This window comes from Zea mays, chromosome 7, assembly GCF_902167145.1.
Source record: "Zea mays cultivar B73 chromosome 7, Zm-B73-REFERENCE-NAM-5.0, whole genome shotgun sequence".
Taxonomy (NCBI): Eukaryota; Viridiplantae; Streptophyta; class Magnoliopsida; order Poales; family Poaceae; genus Zea; species Zea mays.
Genome location: NC_050102.1, coordinates 32,199,970 through 32,217,593, shown reverse-complemented (window position 1 = coordinate 32,217,593; position 17,624 = coordinate 32,199,970). Strand labels below are relative to the sequence as shown.

General features: G+C 46.7%; 1 protein-coding gene across 1 annotated transcript; it reads left to right on the top strand.

The window, feature by feature from the left end:
* The first annotated feature begins 15,432 nt into the window (after nucleotides 1–15,432).
* On the top strand, nucleotides 15,433–16,527 carry LOC103632226 (acidic endochitinase). The gene has a single exon (XM_008654044.2). It carries the CDS (start codon nucleotides 15,543–15,545, stop codon nucleotides 16,434–16,436), a length of 894 nt encoding a protein of 297 aa, XP_008652266.2. The 5' UTR covers nucleotides 15,433–15,542; the 3' UTR covers nucleotides 16,437–16,527.
* Nucleotides 16,528–17,624: the final 1,097 nt, after the last annotated feature.

Sequence of the window (17,624 nt, the reverse complement as noted above, 5' to 3'; positions counted from 1 at the left end):
GGCTCGGACTCGGGCTCAGCTTCGGAAGACGACGAACTCCGCTTTGCCCAACCCCAAGGCTCGGACTCAGCCCTGGCCTCAGCCGACGGTCTCCGCCTCGCCCGACCCAGGGGCTCGGACTCGACCACGGCCACGGAAGACAGACTCGACCTCGACCTCGGAGGAGCCTCCACATCGCCCAACCTAGGGCGCGGACCGACCACGTCGACAGGAAGCGCCATCATTACCCTACCCCGAGCTGACTCAGGCTACGGGGAATAAGACCGGCGTCCCATCTGGCTCGCTCCGCCAGATAGGCAATGATGGCGCCCCGCACGCTCTGTGATGACGGCGGCTCTCGGCCCCCTTACGGAAGCAAGAGGACGTCAGCAAGGACTCGATGGCCCCAACAGCTGTCCTTCCACCAGGCTCCAGCGCTCCTCCGATGGCCACGACACCACACGAACCGGGTGCCAAGACCTCTCCGGCTGCCACGACGGCATGTACTTAGGGCGCTAGCTCACCACCGCTAGACATGTTAGCACATTGCAACACTCCCCATTGTACACCTGGATCCTCTCCTTACGCCTATAAAAGGAAGGACCAGGGCCCTCTTACAGGGGGTTGGCCCGCGCGGAGAAGGACGAGACGGCGCTCGCGCAAGGCCGCTCGCTCCCACTCCAGCGTGGACGCTTGTATTCCCCTACTGCAAGCGCACCCAACTTAGGCGCAGGGCTAACACGAAGGCCGCGGGATTCGCTCTCTCACACGCCTGCCACCCTCCGGCTGCTTCCTTTCCCCCCTTCGCGTTCCGCCTCGCGTCGACCCATCTGGGCTGGGGCACGCGGCGATATTTCACTCGTCGGTCCAGGGACCCCCCGGGTTTCGAAACACCGACAAGAGTGCATAGAGATAAATGTCATAAATATCATAAATGTACTATTACATAGCGGAAGTCTTACAAAATAAATGATAACATAAAGCGAACTAAATATTATTCCCTGGCGCCACAAAGTTGACTAGGAGACGCCACCTAGATCAAGTCGAACTCTTCATTGTGTGGCTCCTCTTCTACCACCTGCTCTTCTCTTGTGGGGGTGTGAGACAGCAAGGGTGAGCTCACACATGTTCATCGCTCAACAAGTTGTGGGGAATAATGTGCATGAACTCACCAAAGGTGGGAGTTCATGTGAAGTGTAAGGCTGATCAATAAAATAAAGGTTGAAGCTGAGCATTGCTTTTATAAGTTGGTCAAAATTTTATTAGCAATTACTAAGTGTAAGTAAATACCAAACCATAGTAATAATAAATAAAGTAATAATAAAATAATCCCAATGCGATGCAAATGACAAATTGAATTTAATTCCATAAATTAATCATGTGAGTGTCCGAGCTGCTCATGACCGTGAGCACGGCTAGTATACCAGTTTTACACTCTGCAGAGGTTGCGCATCTTTACCCACAAGTCGTGTTACCCATTTGCCACGGAGTTGATCAGACCCCATACACCTCTACCAAGGAAGCGAGGCAGGGTACCACTACGAGGCCTTTACAAAGTTCCACTAGTTTTAGAAAACCCGCTACAGTTTATAGGAAGCTCCAGTGCAGGAATCCCTCGCCTGACCGCCATCGCTGCAAAATCAACCCAAGGACCTCCCTACACTGACCACTCCCCTACTGCCCTCGCCCCTTTCGGGTAAGGTAGTCATCCACTAGCTTTCCTAGTTAATCAGCCAAGGGCGTCCCATTAAACCCTTGTGGTAGCACTGTTTTCTCGGGTGGTTCTCCATATTCCCATTAACATAATGATCTTATCATGAACAGTAAATAATAAACTGATAATAGAAAGTGTAATCATGAGTGATGTTTACCTCTATACCCAAAACCACATAAAGTAATAGCATATACTACCCAAAAATATTCAATGGTAAAACAAGGTATAAAGATAGCCAAACTAGGGTAACCTATTGGTCCCATTAAAATTAACCTATGCAGATCATTATGATTAATAAGAACATGACTGGGTACAAAGAAGTGATCAAGGGCACAACTTGCCTTCAACGAGCTCCTGCTCGGCAGTCTCCACCAGCTGAACCTCTGGATCCTTAGTAGTTTGCTCGTCTACTCACATCAATACAAATTTACTAAGTGATAAACAAAATTAATGTCTCTAGAATGACTCAATTTGGAGTTAAAATAAATTTTATATGAATTATACAATTTCCTAGAATTATTTTTGTACTAAAAATTAATTTCTATAATTATTTATCCATTTTCTCTGCTCCCTGGGCTGCACCAAATTCTGGAAAGGTCAGGGGCCAATCTATAAAAACTCCTCAGACACAGGATCCCACCAGGATGGACCACGGGTTTATTTTCTAAAAACCTAAGGTCTCTTATGTAAATGCGATCAGCGAAGGGGTATCCGAAGCTGCCAGCCACCCAGATTAGATCCTACAGCTAGGATTTCATGTTGAATCGATAGAAGCCTCATCAGTCATATCAAAGATCGACGATCAGGATTAAAACAACGAAGGGGTATCCTGTGCTCAATCGCGACTGTTGATCTACATCTGTGCGGTAGGGAAACAACTAGGGCGCGATCTAATCCTGGTCGTCGCGCAGGGAATCAACAGCCAGCGCGTCATCACCCCAAACCCGACCCAATCCGCGCATTCTGGTCGCTGCGCATGACGGTGGCTCACCAGAGCTCACGAATTCTGGCCACCCCGAGCCCCAAACGCTAATTCACTCGGCCCTCGTGAGATTCACGACGGCCCGAACCTATTTCGCCCATCATTTTCAGCGGTGCGGTCAAACCCACGGTGGGGACAATCGCTCCAGCGAGCAATTATGAGGGTTTTATGGTTCGAACACGGCGCGGTATGAACTCCTATCGACCAAAGACGGTTCCGCAGGCGAGAGAAGGAAGTTACTGTCGAGGAAAGCAGAGGAGAGCACGGTTGTGGCGTCGGTCGTCCCCGACATCAATGGCGGCGCTCTTCTCACTCAGAGGTGTCACCAAGGCGGTCTAGGTGTTGGGATAGGAGCAGGGGAGTGCGGCGCGTAGATCCTTATACCCCGATCGAGGCCACGGACCCTGGTGAGGCCGTTGTCGAGGTTGCCGCGCCCACGAGCTAGCAATCCCGGTCAGTGCGGGCGGGATCATTAGGGGTGGACCTGACGTGGGGGTCCCACCTGTCAATGGCTTGAGTGAAGGAGGGGCGCGGACAACATGACTGACGGGTGGCCCCGCGAGATAGTGAATACAGTGTGGCGCTCGTGAGTGCAGTGCGGAGGCGGACGAGTGGGCCCCGGATGTCAGCGGCTTCAGCAGATCGACGCGGAAAAGCGGCGGCGTGTGGTGGAGCTTGGTGGGCCGCGCGGAGGGGAAGCTGACTGGGCCGAGAAGTGAGGCGGCCGACCCACTTTGGCTTGGTTTGTTTTATTCTTTTCTTTTTATCTTCTATTTCCTTTTTTCTATCTCCAAGTTCAATTTGAATTCGAATTTAAATTCAAACCCGTGTCAAATTTATTCTCAATTATATTGTGAAATTAAGAAGTACCAATTTTGGAAATATAAATTTTCTTTATATTATATACTCTCTTTTTCTTTTCTCCCCTTTTTCTTCAAATCTTCACCTCATTATTATTATATTTTTATTCATATTATTATTGTATTAAATACACAAACATACTCCAATATGATGCAATGGTTTATTTATGTTTTAGTAAAGATTTACTCATTTTCAAACATGATTAGTCACATGTTTCAAAGGTAGATGGCAAATCACATAAAAAGATCAACTCTTTATAAGCTTCATAATTTGGGTATTACAAAGAAAGATCTATGGAAGATGAAGCGACAGCTATGTGGTGTGCTGGAAGGCAAAGAATGCGAACATATGGTTCATAGAAGACTTAAGTGTTGTTGGATGTTTCCTTTTATAATTTTTCTTTATAAAGCGACTAATGAAACTAAAGCGACATAGAGCGACCGAATTTAAAGCGCCAGTTAGGTATAGTGACCGAGTCCTAAGTTGATGACTTGGGAACTGCGTCGGAGACTCAGCCAAAAGACAAAACAACTCGGACACAGAATTTTAAGACATACAAGAAGATTATAAAGTCAATCACCCAAGCCAATCGGCTAAATTCTAGGGTAGGGGTGGAAACAAGCCGAGAAAACTCGGCTCGGTCAAGTAACAAGCCGAGCTCGGCTCGGCTCACTCATTCAACGATCCTGAAAAGTCGGCGGGCTCAACACGCTGCCGGCACGCCGAGCCAACGAGTGTAGTCATAAGTGTGAACTCGCCCTACAAATTATAATATAAAATCTCAAGAATAATTTAAGTAACATACTCCCTCCGTTTCAAAATTTAATTCATTTGACTTTTCAATCCTAACTTTGACCACTCGTCTTATCAAAAAAAATTATAAAAAACAAAAAAAAAATTAAGTCATATGTAAAGTATATTTGATAATAAACAAAACCACAATGACTTTTTTGGTTTTCTCTAAATTTTTTGAATAAAACGAGCTGGTCAAATTTATGATAAAAAAGTCAAACAAATTATAAATTAGAACGAAGAGAGTATTTTAAATTAGTAAAATAATATATTACTGATATAATATATAATATAGAAAATTGATTTATTTTATGCATTAATCTCAAATAATATAAACTAATCATCTATTAGTATTAACACTATATTCTAATTAGAATTTTATGTAACAAATTATTGTTGGGTCGAGCCACGAACCGGTTTGCACGTAGCGAGCTGGCTAGCTCGCTCTTTTCACGAGCCAAAAAAAAAGGCTCGACTCGGCTTGAGCGTCGAGCCACTACAAGTCAGAGTCGGCTCGTTGAACTCACGCTTTTTTCCGAGGCCTATGCTAGGTCATGTAATATTGCTACGTTTGAATGCATGATTGTGTAGGAATCAGTTTAATTTCACATTAAAACATAGAAAGAGAAAAAAAATCTCAGTTTACACACAAGGTCTGACTCGTTGAAATTATTATGCTACCATCCAGTTCAACAAGGCATCAAAAGTCGAACCCATGCATAGCATCTCAACATCCATTTTGAACGAGAAACGTCCGCACAAGAACAGTTAATCAATCCAGAAGGCACCACAAATTTACCCAATCAAGAATTATCACAATTTTATTATTTCCAAATGGACCCTGTTGAGCCCTAAATTGAGCGAGCGGACGGTCCGGCCCTGAGGCCGGACGGTCCGCGGTCCGGACAGTCCGCGCCTGTGGGCCGGACGGTCCGCGCATGTGCAGAGCAGTTTAGGGTTCCGAGTTTTGTGCTATGTTTGTTGGCTAGATTTGCGAAATTAGCTCGGAATCCAGTCGTGTAAAGGGTCCAGCCCCCCTCCTCTATAAAAAGAGAGGTCTACGGCCGATTTGTAATCAACAATCGAATCAATACAACTTCTATTTCGCATTTTATCTTAGGAGTAGTTCTAGTTTAGCCCTAGTTTAGCCTTCCAATCCCCAAATTCTCCGCCTCTCCTTGACTCTACGTCGATTAGAGGAGTCTAGGTCGGTCTACCCGAGCCTAGACAACTCCTAGGATCTCTCCTCCCCGACGGGGTCCCTCCCGGGAGCGAGATCCAAGCGCCGCCGGCGATCTTCCGCCGCCCCTGCGCACGCGCGGACCGTCCGGCCCTAGGGCGCGGACCGTCCGGCCGTCAGGCAGGGAACCCGAGCTCCTGCACCAGGTCGCGGACCGTCCGGACCTGTGCTGCGGACCGTCCGCGCCTGACCAGAGAGCACTGCCGCCTCGCGCCAGGCCGCGGACCGTCCGGCCCCCACGCCCGGACCGTCCGCCCCTGTGCAGAGAGCACCGCCGCTGGTTCTCTTGAGTAATTGGCGCCTCCAAAAAGGCGTCAACATACTTTTTGGCGACTCCGCTGGGGAAAACACATCTAAGCTCATCAAATCGGCTCTCAATGGCCGGTTCAAGGGATAGCTCTGATATTTCTCCAAGCAACATCATAGAGCCGACTTGGGAAACCTTGCCGGCTGACGAGCAGCTCCAGTTCGAAGAGCACAAGGAGCGGATGATCCAGGAGGCGAAAGCAAAGTTCTTGGCCAACTTCAAAGTAGACAGGAACAACAAGGTCGTCCGACATCGGGCGACGAATCCGGCTTCGCTCCAACCCACGCCAGATATCCCCAATGTAAGTAATACCAACGATCTGCAATCTCTTAGAAATTATGTAGAAGATCAGCGTGAACAAATGCAGAACATCATAGGGGGTATGCAAAGCGATCTTAAGAGGCTAGTACGTACATTTGATAAATCTAGTATCGCCAATTTTCCTTCGCACGAGGTTGAGTTAGGAGGTAACACGCGTAACACATCGGCTACAGGTTGTCACGACCAGTCACAACCCCTTTATGGGATGCCGATGGACACGTACCCTGAGCAACCGCAAATCGGCAGCAAATCAGCCGATCTGCACATGCCCGGACCGTCCGCACGTGAGCGCGGACCGTCCGGACCAACAACAGTCGGGCCTATTTTTAATGAGTTACCTAGATATGCACCCGAGCCACCACATATGACACAGAACCCAAACTACCCAGTCGGACGGTCCGTATACAATGACGGACGGTCCGCATATAACAACGGACGGTCCGGGTATGTATCCGGACAGTCCGCGCATGAGTCTTTTGAGGAGGATTATTACCTGAATCCTCGCCCGTCCCAGCAACACTTCCCATCACATTATGCAATGCACCAACCCATTAATTCAGGGTCCAGAGCCCAGGAAAGCTTTCCGGTCCCACCTAAAAGGCCCGAAAGAAACGATCAAACCTATGAGCCATATAGGGCAAATGGAAATGCACCACGTAGCTCAAACCCATGGGGGGAACGACAACATACTAATATGCAACCAACCCCACCTGTGTTTGACCAGAGAGCCGGTGGTCTTCCACCGGCTGCCATTGATATAGTGAGGGAAGAAATAGCCGGGGCGTTCCGAGATAAGCTCGGAGTAAGCATGGTTCCTGGGGGGCAATCATATCGGAAACCTTATGACGGCCGATTTGATCACCACCCGTACCCACAGGGAACTAGAATACCCGAATTCGCAAAATTTTCGGGTGATCAAGGGAAAAACACGCGCGAACATATAGGCCAGTTCTTAGCACAATTGGGAGAATTGGCAGACACAGAGGCATTTCGCGTGCGTTTATTTTCATTATCGCTAACAGGAACCGCGTTTGCATGGTATGCCACTTTACCTCCTAATTCCATTTCATCATGGTGGGATCTGGAACAAAAATTTCATGATCATTTTTTCTCCGGTGATTATGAATTGGATTTGGTAGATTTAGTGTCATTGCGATAGACAAAAGACGAATCGGTTAATGATTACATCCGGAGATTCCGCGATACAAGAAACCGATGCTTTCAAATTCATTTAGCAGAAAAACAGCTAGTAGGATTAGCCTTTAATGGTCTACGATATTATTTAAAAGAAAGATTAGAAGGCATCCAATTTTTTACACTAGCACAGTTACACCAGAGGGCTTTGGCTTGCGAAAGCCGGAGCAAAGAAACTGCTAAAACAATGCGTCACAACGTACACATAGTAGAATGCGATCAAAGTAGCTCAGATGACGAATCAGCAGAAATGTACGCTGCTGAAATGGTTTGGCCAAAACAGGCCAAATCTTCGGCTTGTGCTTCCTTACAGCCGGTTCAAAAGAAACGGCAAGAGGAGGTAAAGTTTACATTTAATGTTGGTAAATGTGATAAAATATTTGATGAGTTACTTAAAAATGGCAATATTAAAATAAATCACATTGTTCCATCCGCCGACGAGCTAAAACGTCGTGCATATTGCAAGTGGCATAACTCATTTTCTCATGCCACTAATGATTGTAATGTATTTCGTCGACAGATTCAATCGGCCATTAATGTGGGACGATTGAAATTTCAGGAAATGCAGGTGGATACAGAGCCCTTTCCGATGAACGTGATCGACTTCGAGGGCAAGAAAGTCCTGGTTCGGCCAAACACGGCCGATAAAGGCAAAGGCAAAGAGATAGTCATCGGCGATTCTAAAAGGGCCGATGAGGATCATAAAGTTTCTTGCAGGAAAGTGGTAGCTGAGAAGACTCCCAATGGAAGGGAGACCCTAAAAGTAACCATCACAGCCTCCAGTACTGGGGGGCAAGCACAGACAGGGAGACGGATACAGGAACCCGTGCTGCGTATCCCGGACGGTCCGGCACGTAGGCGCGGACGGTCCGGGACCCCACCGGACGGTCCGGAGAGCTCAGGCGGACGGTCCGGCCGTACTCAGGACTCGCAACGGCCACGTACTTTCAAACCACGACGACCAGAGATAGGTACGTGGAAAACAAATACATTCAAGGCAGCTGGTCGGTTGGTTAAAGCCGGCCCAACTTTTGATCAATTATTGTCTAAATACGTAAAAAAGAAGGCCGGCCCCAGTGACCGGCCAGCAAAGCGACCCCGCTCACCCATTCATGAGCAGCGCCAGGTCAGGCCGATTGGACCACCCCACCAATCGGAAGAAATGAAAGGTCATACTGTACAAGTGAGACCTAACATACCTGCATGGACACCTCCACCTCCATATCCACCTATGCCATATCCATACACATATTTACCTCTGCCGTATGTCCCAAATCAAATGTGGGGCATGCCACCATATCCATTTGGGATGCCACAGTACCCCGCCTGGGGGGCACCCCAAACATCTGTTTTTGACAGGTTGACGCCACCAGTACAAGACCGATTGAGCACTACTCAATCCGGTCACCAGGCACAGGCCCAACAAGATTGCCGGACTACTCGGCCTCCTAGGCCGACCAATCCGGCAGGGGGGCATATGCCTATAGCAACTCAAAGAACAACAAAAAAGGACAGCATCAACATAGGCACCGCAGATGTTGTCATACAGGGAGACAATAAAGGGCCGATGATTTTCGGCGAATCGGCCAACACAACCGAAAAGGATACGGCTACCATCAAAACAGCCGATCCAAAATACTCTATGCCTCGATGGTGCCCGGCGGGATTGACACGATCCCAAAAGAGAAAATTACAGCGCCTAAGAGTGAAAGAGAGCCAGGAGAAAGAGGCGGAAAAGATATTCAATGACACGCATCCACTATACCCGCCACCGCAAAAGAAATGGAGACCAAAGGCCGTCGAGAAAAAAACAAACAGCCACGGAAATAGAAAGTCAACCTGCACCAGGCGCGGACCGTCTGGCCTCTGCGCGCGGACCGTCCGTCCCTCACCAGGAAGCGTCTGGACAATCTGCACCAGGCGCGGACCGTCTGGCCCCTGCGCACGGACCGTCCGGCTTTCACCAGGAAGCGTCTGGACAACCTGCACCAGGCGCGGACAGTCCGGCCTTCGCGCGCGGACCGTCCGCCGTTCACCAGGAGGCCTCCAACGACACGACAACATCAATGGAGGAGGACGACCTGCTGGGAGAAGACCTGGTCGACTACGAGGCTTCTCCAGAACGCCCAGGTATAGGGCTGGACACAATACTCGTGGCTCGTGAGCTCGCTCGACTCGTGGTCAGCTCGGCTCGGCTCGGCTCGTTTCAATTTTATCACGAGCTGAGCTAACATCTCAGCTCGGTTCGTTAACGAGCCAGCTCGACACGAGCTCGAGCCAGCTCGTTAGCTCGAATGAGCTAGCATTTATCTATAAAACAAAGCATATACTTGTATTGGATGAATTAATAAGTGACGAACTATGTTTGTTTAGGGTTTAAATGATGTGATATATAAAATTATGAGTATTGTTAGTCTTTTCTAGTGTTAAATTAGTATAAAATTAACTAGCAATTGATTATATTGTTGTATATATACATGTATACTATTTTTTGTTGTGGCTCGCGAGCTAAACGAGCCAGCTCGAGCTCGCAAACGAGCCGAGCCGAGCTGGTTCTCTGGCTCGGTTCCTTAACGAGTCGAGCCGAGCCAGCTCGTTTTCTTAACGAGCCAGCTCGAGCTCGGTCGAGCCGAGCCGAGCTGGCTCGATATCCACCCTTACCCAGGTATGGATGTAAATATTATTACATTTTCTGCTGATTGTACTATTATCGGCGACGATGAACCTGTTGTTGCCCAGTTTGATTTTGGTCCTAAAGAAGCCGCCTTTACTAAACCAAAAGAATCGGTAAATCATTTAAAGCCGCTCTTCGTGCGCGGCCACATTGATGGGATACCGATTGCTAAGATGTTGGTAGATGGAGGGGCGGCTGTAAATCTAATGCCTTATTCATTATACAGAAAATTAGGTAAACAAGATGACGAACTTGTCAAGACCAACATGACCCTCAGCGGTGTTGGAACTGATAGTTCGATCAAAGCCAGGGGAGTCACGTCCGTTGAATTAACCATCGGGACTAAGACCCTTGCTGCTGCATTCTTCGTCGCTGATGTAGAAGGAAATTACAGTTTAATCCTAGGCAGAGATTGGATTCACGTCAATCAATGTATACCTTCTACATTACATCAAATGCTGATACAATGGGTAGGCGATGACATAGAACAAGTACATGCTGATGTATCGGCCTGCATCGCTGTGGCCGATGCCCCTGTACTCTGGACTTATGAGACTGCTACATGTCTCACAGGAGTAGACTTTTCTGATTATCAATTCATAAGTATAGATAAGAAAGGTTTCATTCCTGTAATGCTAGAGCCGATGGAGAATCGGCTAAATCCTAAATAAAGCTAAATGATGAATACACACAAAGTTCATGAGTCTTTGGTCACGGACAGTTCGGCCGCCAAGGCCGGATGGTCTGGTCTTTCACAAAAGGGTTCGGACTTTAAGACCAAACATATATCACAGCAAAAGGACAGTATTACGGATGATCCGGTCCCCGAGACCGAAGAATCCGCCGTCACACAAAGATCTTCTAATTCCTCTGTGGGGAGCATGATAGAGGAATTCAGAGATCTTGATAAACTAGGACATGGGTTTACATCGGCTGATCCTTTGGAGGAGATTGACATAGGAGATGGTAAAACTCCAAGGCCGACTTTTGTAAACAAGACCCTGGAGACCAATCCTAGAGATGAGATGATCGGTCTATTGAAGGAATATTCAGATTGCTTTGCTTGGAATTATACTGAGATGCCTGGATTAAGCCGAGAGATCGTAGAGCATCGGCTGCCTGTTAAATCTGGTTTCAGACCTTTTAAGCAAAGAGCTAGAACATTTCGTCCAGATCTTCTCCCACGCATCAAAGACGAAATCCACCGACTGCTAGAAGCTGATTTTATCAGACCTTGCACATACGCAGAGTGGGTCTCCAATATTGTGCCGGTGGAGAAGAAGGAGTCAGGTAAACTTAGAGTATGCATTGATTTTCGCAATTTAAATAGAGCAACTCCTAAAGACGAATATCCCATGCCCATAGCCGACACATTAATCAATAATGCATCAGGAAATAGAATTATTAGCTTCCTTGATGGTAATGCCGGATATAATCAGATTTTCATGGCCGAAGAAGATGCGTCTAAAACAGCCTTTATATGTCCAGGCTTCATTGGTTTATTTGAGTGGGTTGTCATGACATTTGGTTTGAAAAATGCTGGTGCTACTTATCAAAGGGCTATGAATTTGATCTTCCATGAATTGTTAGGAAACACTGTGGAAGTTTACATTGATGATATTGTAGTCAAATCGGCTGAGTTTAGTTCTCATATAGTTGATTTGCGCAAAGCCTTTGATAAAATGCGTCAGTATGGTTTGAAAATGAACCCACGTAAATGTGCTTTTGGAGTGTCGGCTGGTAAGTTTTTAGGGTTTGTCATACATGAACATGGTATAGAGATAGACCCTGACCGAATCAAGTCTATTCGGAATGTGGGACCTCCGACCTGTAAGGTCGAGGTACAGAGGTTTCTCGGCAAGGTGAATTATTTACGAAGGTTTATCTCTAACCTAGCCGGGAAGATTGATGTGTTCACCCCTATTCTTCGGCTTAAGAATGATGCCGAATTCGCTTGGGGGGCAGAACAGCAAGAAGCATTTGATCTTATCAAAAAATACTTATCTTCGGCCCCCGTATTAAAAGCGCCACGAGCAGGAGTACCATTCCGATTATACATTGCAGCTGAGGATAAGGTCATTGGGGCTGTTCTGACACAAGAAACTGAGGGGAAGGAGCATGTGGTGACATATCTAAGCCAAAGGTTGGTGGATGCTGAAACAAGGTACACTTTTATTGAAAAGTTATGCTTATGCTTGTTTTTTGCATGCACCAAATGTAGATGTTATTTACTGTCTAGTCATTGCACTGTTTCTGGTCAAGCCGATGTGATCAAATACATGTTGCATAACCCAATTATGAGTGGTAGAATTGGTAAGTGGGCTTATGCACTCATAGAATATGACTTGGCCTATGAACCATTGAAATCTATGAAAGGCCAAGTCATAGCGGATTTCATTGTAGAACATCGGGTTAATGATATTCATGAACTAGACATGTCATACCTCACTATTACTCCTTGGACTTTATATTTTGATGGATCGGTTTGCAATGAAGGGCAAGGAATTGGCATTGTGCTTGTTTCACCAAGTAATGTCTCCTTTGACTTCTCTAGCCGATTGAAAACTTATTGCACTAATAATCAAGCTGAATATGAGGCCCTCCTATTCGGCTTAGAACTTTTAAATGGTATGGGAGTAAAACATGTGAAGGTATTTGGTGATTCTCAGCTGGTTGTCCAACAAGTGTTAGAAGAGTATCAATGTTTTGATGGTACTCTAAATAGTTACCTCGAGAAATGTTGGAGCATAATTCATTCTTTTGACGAATTCAGTATTCGGCATATCTCTAGAGTTGAGAATCATAGAGCTAACGATTTGGCACAAGATGCATCAGGTTATCGGATAAAGAGAGGGAAGTTTCACAAAACTGAAAATCTGATAACCAGTGCAGAGCCAAATTCCCAGGTTGTGGACCGTCCGCATGATGGCGCCGGACCGTCCGGGGTTACCAGAAATGTTCTCTTAATCGATTCGGCTGACAATGAAGCCGATGCAAGAGATTGGAGGACACCTATACTTAATTATTTACGAAATCCCAATATCAAAACAGATAAGAACATTCGGCGAACAGCTTTCAAGTATGTTTTGATGAGTGACGAACTTTACCGCCGAACAGTCAATGACATCCTGCTTAAGTGCTTGGGCCCAGATGATGCTATATTAGCCATGGTCGAAGTACATGAAGGGATTTGTGGTACTCATCAATCAGCTCCAAAGATGAAGTGGTTGTTGCGAAGGTCCGGTTTTTATTGGCCTAGTATGATAGCTGATTGTTTCAAGTACTACAAGGGTTGCCAAGTGTGTCAAAAATTCGGCGACCTACAGTTGGTCCCTGCAGCCGAATTACATCCTATTATTAAGCCTTGGCCGTTCAGAGGATGGGGATTAGACTTTATTGGAAAAATTCATCCTTCATCATCGAAGGGGCATCGGTTTGTGTTAGTTGCCACTGACTACTTCACCAAATGGACTGAAGCCGTTGCTCTAAAGAACATGACACACAAGGAGGTAATCGAGTTTATAACTGAGCATATTATTCATAGATTCGGCATTCCCCAGACCTTAACTACAGATCAAGGTACTTCTTTTATGTCAAAGGAGGTACGTGAATTTGCTGAATTATACAAAATTAAGCTGCTTAATTCATCTCCATATTATGCTCAGGCCAATGGTCAGGCCGAGTCTAGCAATAGGACATTGATTAATTTGATAAAAAAGAAAATATCTGATAATCCTAAACATTGGCATAAGATTTTGTCTGAAGCTTTATGGGCTCATAGGATATCTAAACATAGGGCTACTAAAGTATCTCCTTTTGAGCTTGTCTATGGGCAGGAAGCAGTGTTGCCTGTGGAAATAAGTTTGAATGCTGTCAGGTTCGCCAGACAAAATGATCTAACTGCTACTGATTATTATGATTCAATGATTGATAATATTGATGAGGTGACCGACAAGAGGATGATAGCTTTAGGAGCAATAGAAAAGGACAAGATCATGGTAGCCAGGGCCTACAACAAGAAGGTCAAAGCAAAATCATTTCAAGTAGGGGACCTGGTGTGGAAGACCATTCTGCCTCTAAGGAATAAAGACCGGAAGTTCGGGAAATGGTCACCAAGCTGGGAAGGTCCTTATAAAGTAAAACATGTGATGTCCGGCAACGCCTATTTACTACAAACATTACAAGGCAAGGACTTGCCTAAGGCTTTGAATGGACGTTTCCTCAAACAGTACCATCCTAGTATGTGGCAAGATGCCTAAGAGAACCGATGTAATCACATCGAGTTAGTTGCTTTTGGTTTACTCAGCTCCACCAAAAGGCAGGGGGGCATATGTTGAGCCCCAAATTGAGCGAGCGGACGGTCCGGCCCTGAGGCCGGACGGTCCGCGGTTCGGACAGTCCGCGCCTGTGGGCCGGACGGTCCGCGCGTGTGCAGAGCAGTTTAGGGTTCCGAGTTTTGTGCTATGTTTGTTGGCTAGATTTGCGGAATTAGATCGGAATCCAGTCGTGTAAAGGGTCCAGCCCCCCTCCTCTATAAAAAGAGAGGTCTACGGCCGATTTGTAATCAACAATCGAATCAATACAACTTCTATTTCGCATTTTATCTTAGGAGTAGTTCTAGTTTAGCCCTAGTTTAGCCTTCCAATCCCCAAATTCTCCGCCTCTCCTCGACTCTACGTCGATTAGAGGAGTCTAGGTCGGTCTACCCGAGCCTAGACAACTCCTAGGATCTCTCCTCCACGACGGGGTCCCTCCCGGGAGCGAGATCCAGGCGCCGCCGGCGATCTTCCACCGCCCCTGCGCACGCGCGGACCGTCCGGCCCTAGGGCGCGGACCGTCCGGCCGTCAGGCAGGGAACCCGAGCTCCTGCACCAGGTCGCGGAACGTCCGGCCCTGTGCCGCGGACCGTCCGCGCCTGACCAGAGAGCACCGCCGCCTCGCGCCAGGCCGCGGACCGTCCGGCCCCCGCGCCCGGACCGTCCGCCCCTGTGCAGAGAGCACCGCCGCTGGTTCTCTTGAGTAATTGGCACCTCAAAAAAGGCGTCAACAGACCCCTATACGATTTCATCACAGAAGGATTTTTATTAGGTGTACAAATCAAATTACAGAAGCTGATGAACATCATGAATGCACACAAAAAGAATTTTTTATTTTGACGAGGTCATTTCATCACAGAAGAATTTTTCTTTTGAAGACGTTCATCAGCTGGCATCTATTCAGAGTCAAATCAGAACATCGTTCACGTTCATCTGAACTGTGAAGTTGCCAACCGAATCCTTTCAGATGTGTTCACCCAGTCTCACTCAATCAATAGAAATTACAGTCCAACTCCCAAAAGGTCACGCAGGATCATAAACAATAATGGCAGTAACCAGTTTCACACTTCCAATCCGCCCAATATATAGAGCAGCCCTTGCATCCTAATCTCACAACACAGAGCAAAACAATCACCACTGCAGAGCAAAACAATCACCACACATGGCAACCGGATCATCGCTGGTGCCACTGCTGCTGATTGCAGTAGCTGTTGCGCAGACTGTTGGATCACAAGCTGGTAGCATTTCCATATACTGGGGCCAGAATGGTGGCGAGGGCACACTGGCCGACACCTGCGCCACCGGCAACTACAGGTTCGTCAACTTGGCATTCCTGGCAGCCTTTGGCAATGGCCAGCCTCCTGTGCTCAACCTGGCAGGCCACTGTGACCCGACAAACGGCGGCTGCGCAAGCCTCAGCGGCGACATCAAGTCGTGCCAGAGCAGCGGTGTCAAGGTCATGCTCTCCATCGGCGGCGGTGCGGGCAGCTACTACCTTTCCTCAGCCGCGGACGCCAAGGATGTTGCGACGTACTTGTGGAACAATTTCTTGGGGGGTCAGTCATCTTCGCGCCCCTTGGGTGATGCGGTCCTTGATGGCATAGACTTCGACATCGAGGGCGGCACAAACCAGCACTGGGATGATCTTGCGAGATACCTGAAAGGGTACAGCAACTCCGGCAGGAGGGTGTACCTGACCGCTGCGCCTCAATGCCCGTTTCCTGATAGCTGGGTCGGTGGCGCGCTCAACACCGGCCTGTTTGACTACGTCTGGGTGCAGTTCTACAACAACCCTCCTTGCCAGTACAGCTCAGGCAGCACCACTGATCTTGCTGATGCATGGAAGCAGTGGCTGTCAATTCCGGCGAAGCAGATCTTTCTTGGCCTCCCGGCTTCGCCTCAGGCAGCTGGGAGTGGTTTTATACCAGCTGATGACCTCAAGTCTCAGGTGCTTCCGTTGATCAAGAGCTCAGGGAAATATGGAGGGATCATGCTGTGGTCCAAGTACTATGATGACCAAGATGGCTACAGTTCTTCAGTGAAGAGTGATGTGTAGGTTGTTTGCGTGTGATGATGTGTTATAATATCTGTGTGTTACTTGTGTGTGTGAGAAATTATGTGTGACTCTGGATAGTATAATAAGTATTACTCGAGGATATGATTGGACCTTTTGTCATACTGTTCAAATTCTTTTTCAGATGTCTCTGTTAGGAAATAAACGTGCATGGTCCGGTGTGTATTAGTTAGGACATGTTTGGATCCCCCGACGGACAAACAGTTTTCAGGCTAATTTTAGCATGTTACTGGTAAATCGCTAATAAGTTGGCTAATTGTTAGTCATAGGGCTAGTAAATTGTTTGTCAATTAACCATTTGACCTTGCTAATAGGCGCTAATAGATCATGACAAGAGAAAAGGACATATATTAGTTAAGGCTCTAAACATACATTATTGGCTAATTATTGCTAGTGCATGTTTGGATCCTTGTGGCAAACGGTTTGCAAGCTAACTCTGGCCATTGCCAAAGGCATCACTCCGCTAAGAACAACTGATCTAATCAACGCCCTCTTGAGGATTAGAATGAGATGACAAGTTTCATGGAGATTGGAAACTATCATTATTATGACCTGGTGCATTTGGAAAAGCAGGAATAATTAGATTTTCAACAAGACCCCGCCCACGGTGGATAAATGTCGGGAAATGTTTAAAAGAGAAATGAGTCTAATGTGTCACCGAGTTAAGCCAAAGATAAGCGATAGAATAAGCAATTGGATTCAGTGCTCTGTATCGTAATTTTCGCTTATTTCATAATATTTGTGTGTTACTTGTGTGTATGTGAGAAATTATGTGTGACTCTGGATAGTGTAATAAGTATTAATCGAGGATATGATTGGACCTTTTGTCATACTGTTCAAATTCTTTTTTAGATGGCTCTGTTAGGAAATAAACGTGCATGGTCTTGTGTGTATTAGTTAGGAGTTAGGACATGTTTGGATCCGTCTGACGGATAAACAGTTTGCCGGCTAATTTTAGCACGTTACTGGTAAATCGCTAATAAATTGGCTAATTGTTAGCCATAGGACTAGTAAATTGTTTGCCAATTAGCTATTATATTTGACCTTGCTAATAGACGCTAATAGATCGTGACAAGAGAAAAAGACATATATTAGTCAAGGCTCTAAACATACCTTGGCTAATTAGCATGTTTGGATCCTTGTGGCAAACGGTTTGCTAGCTAACTTTAG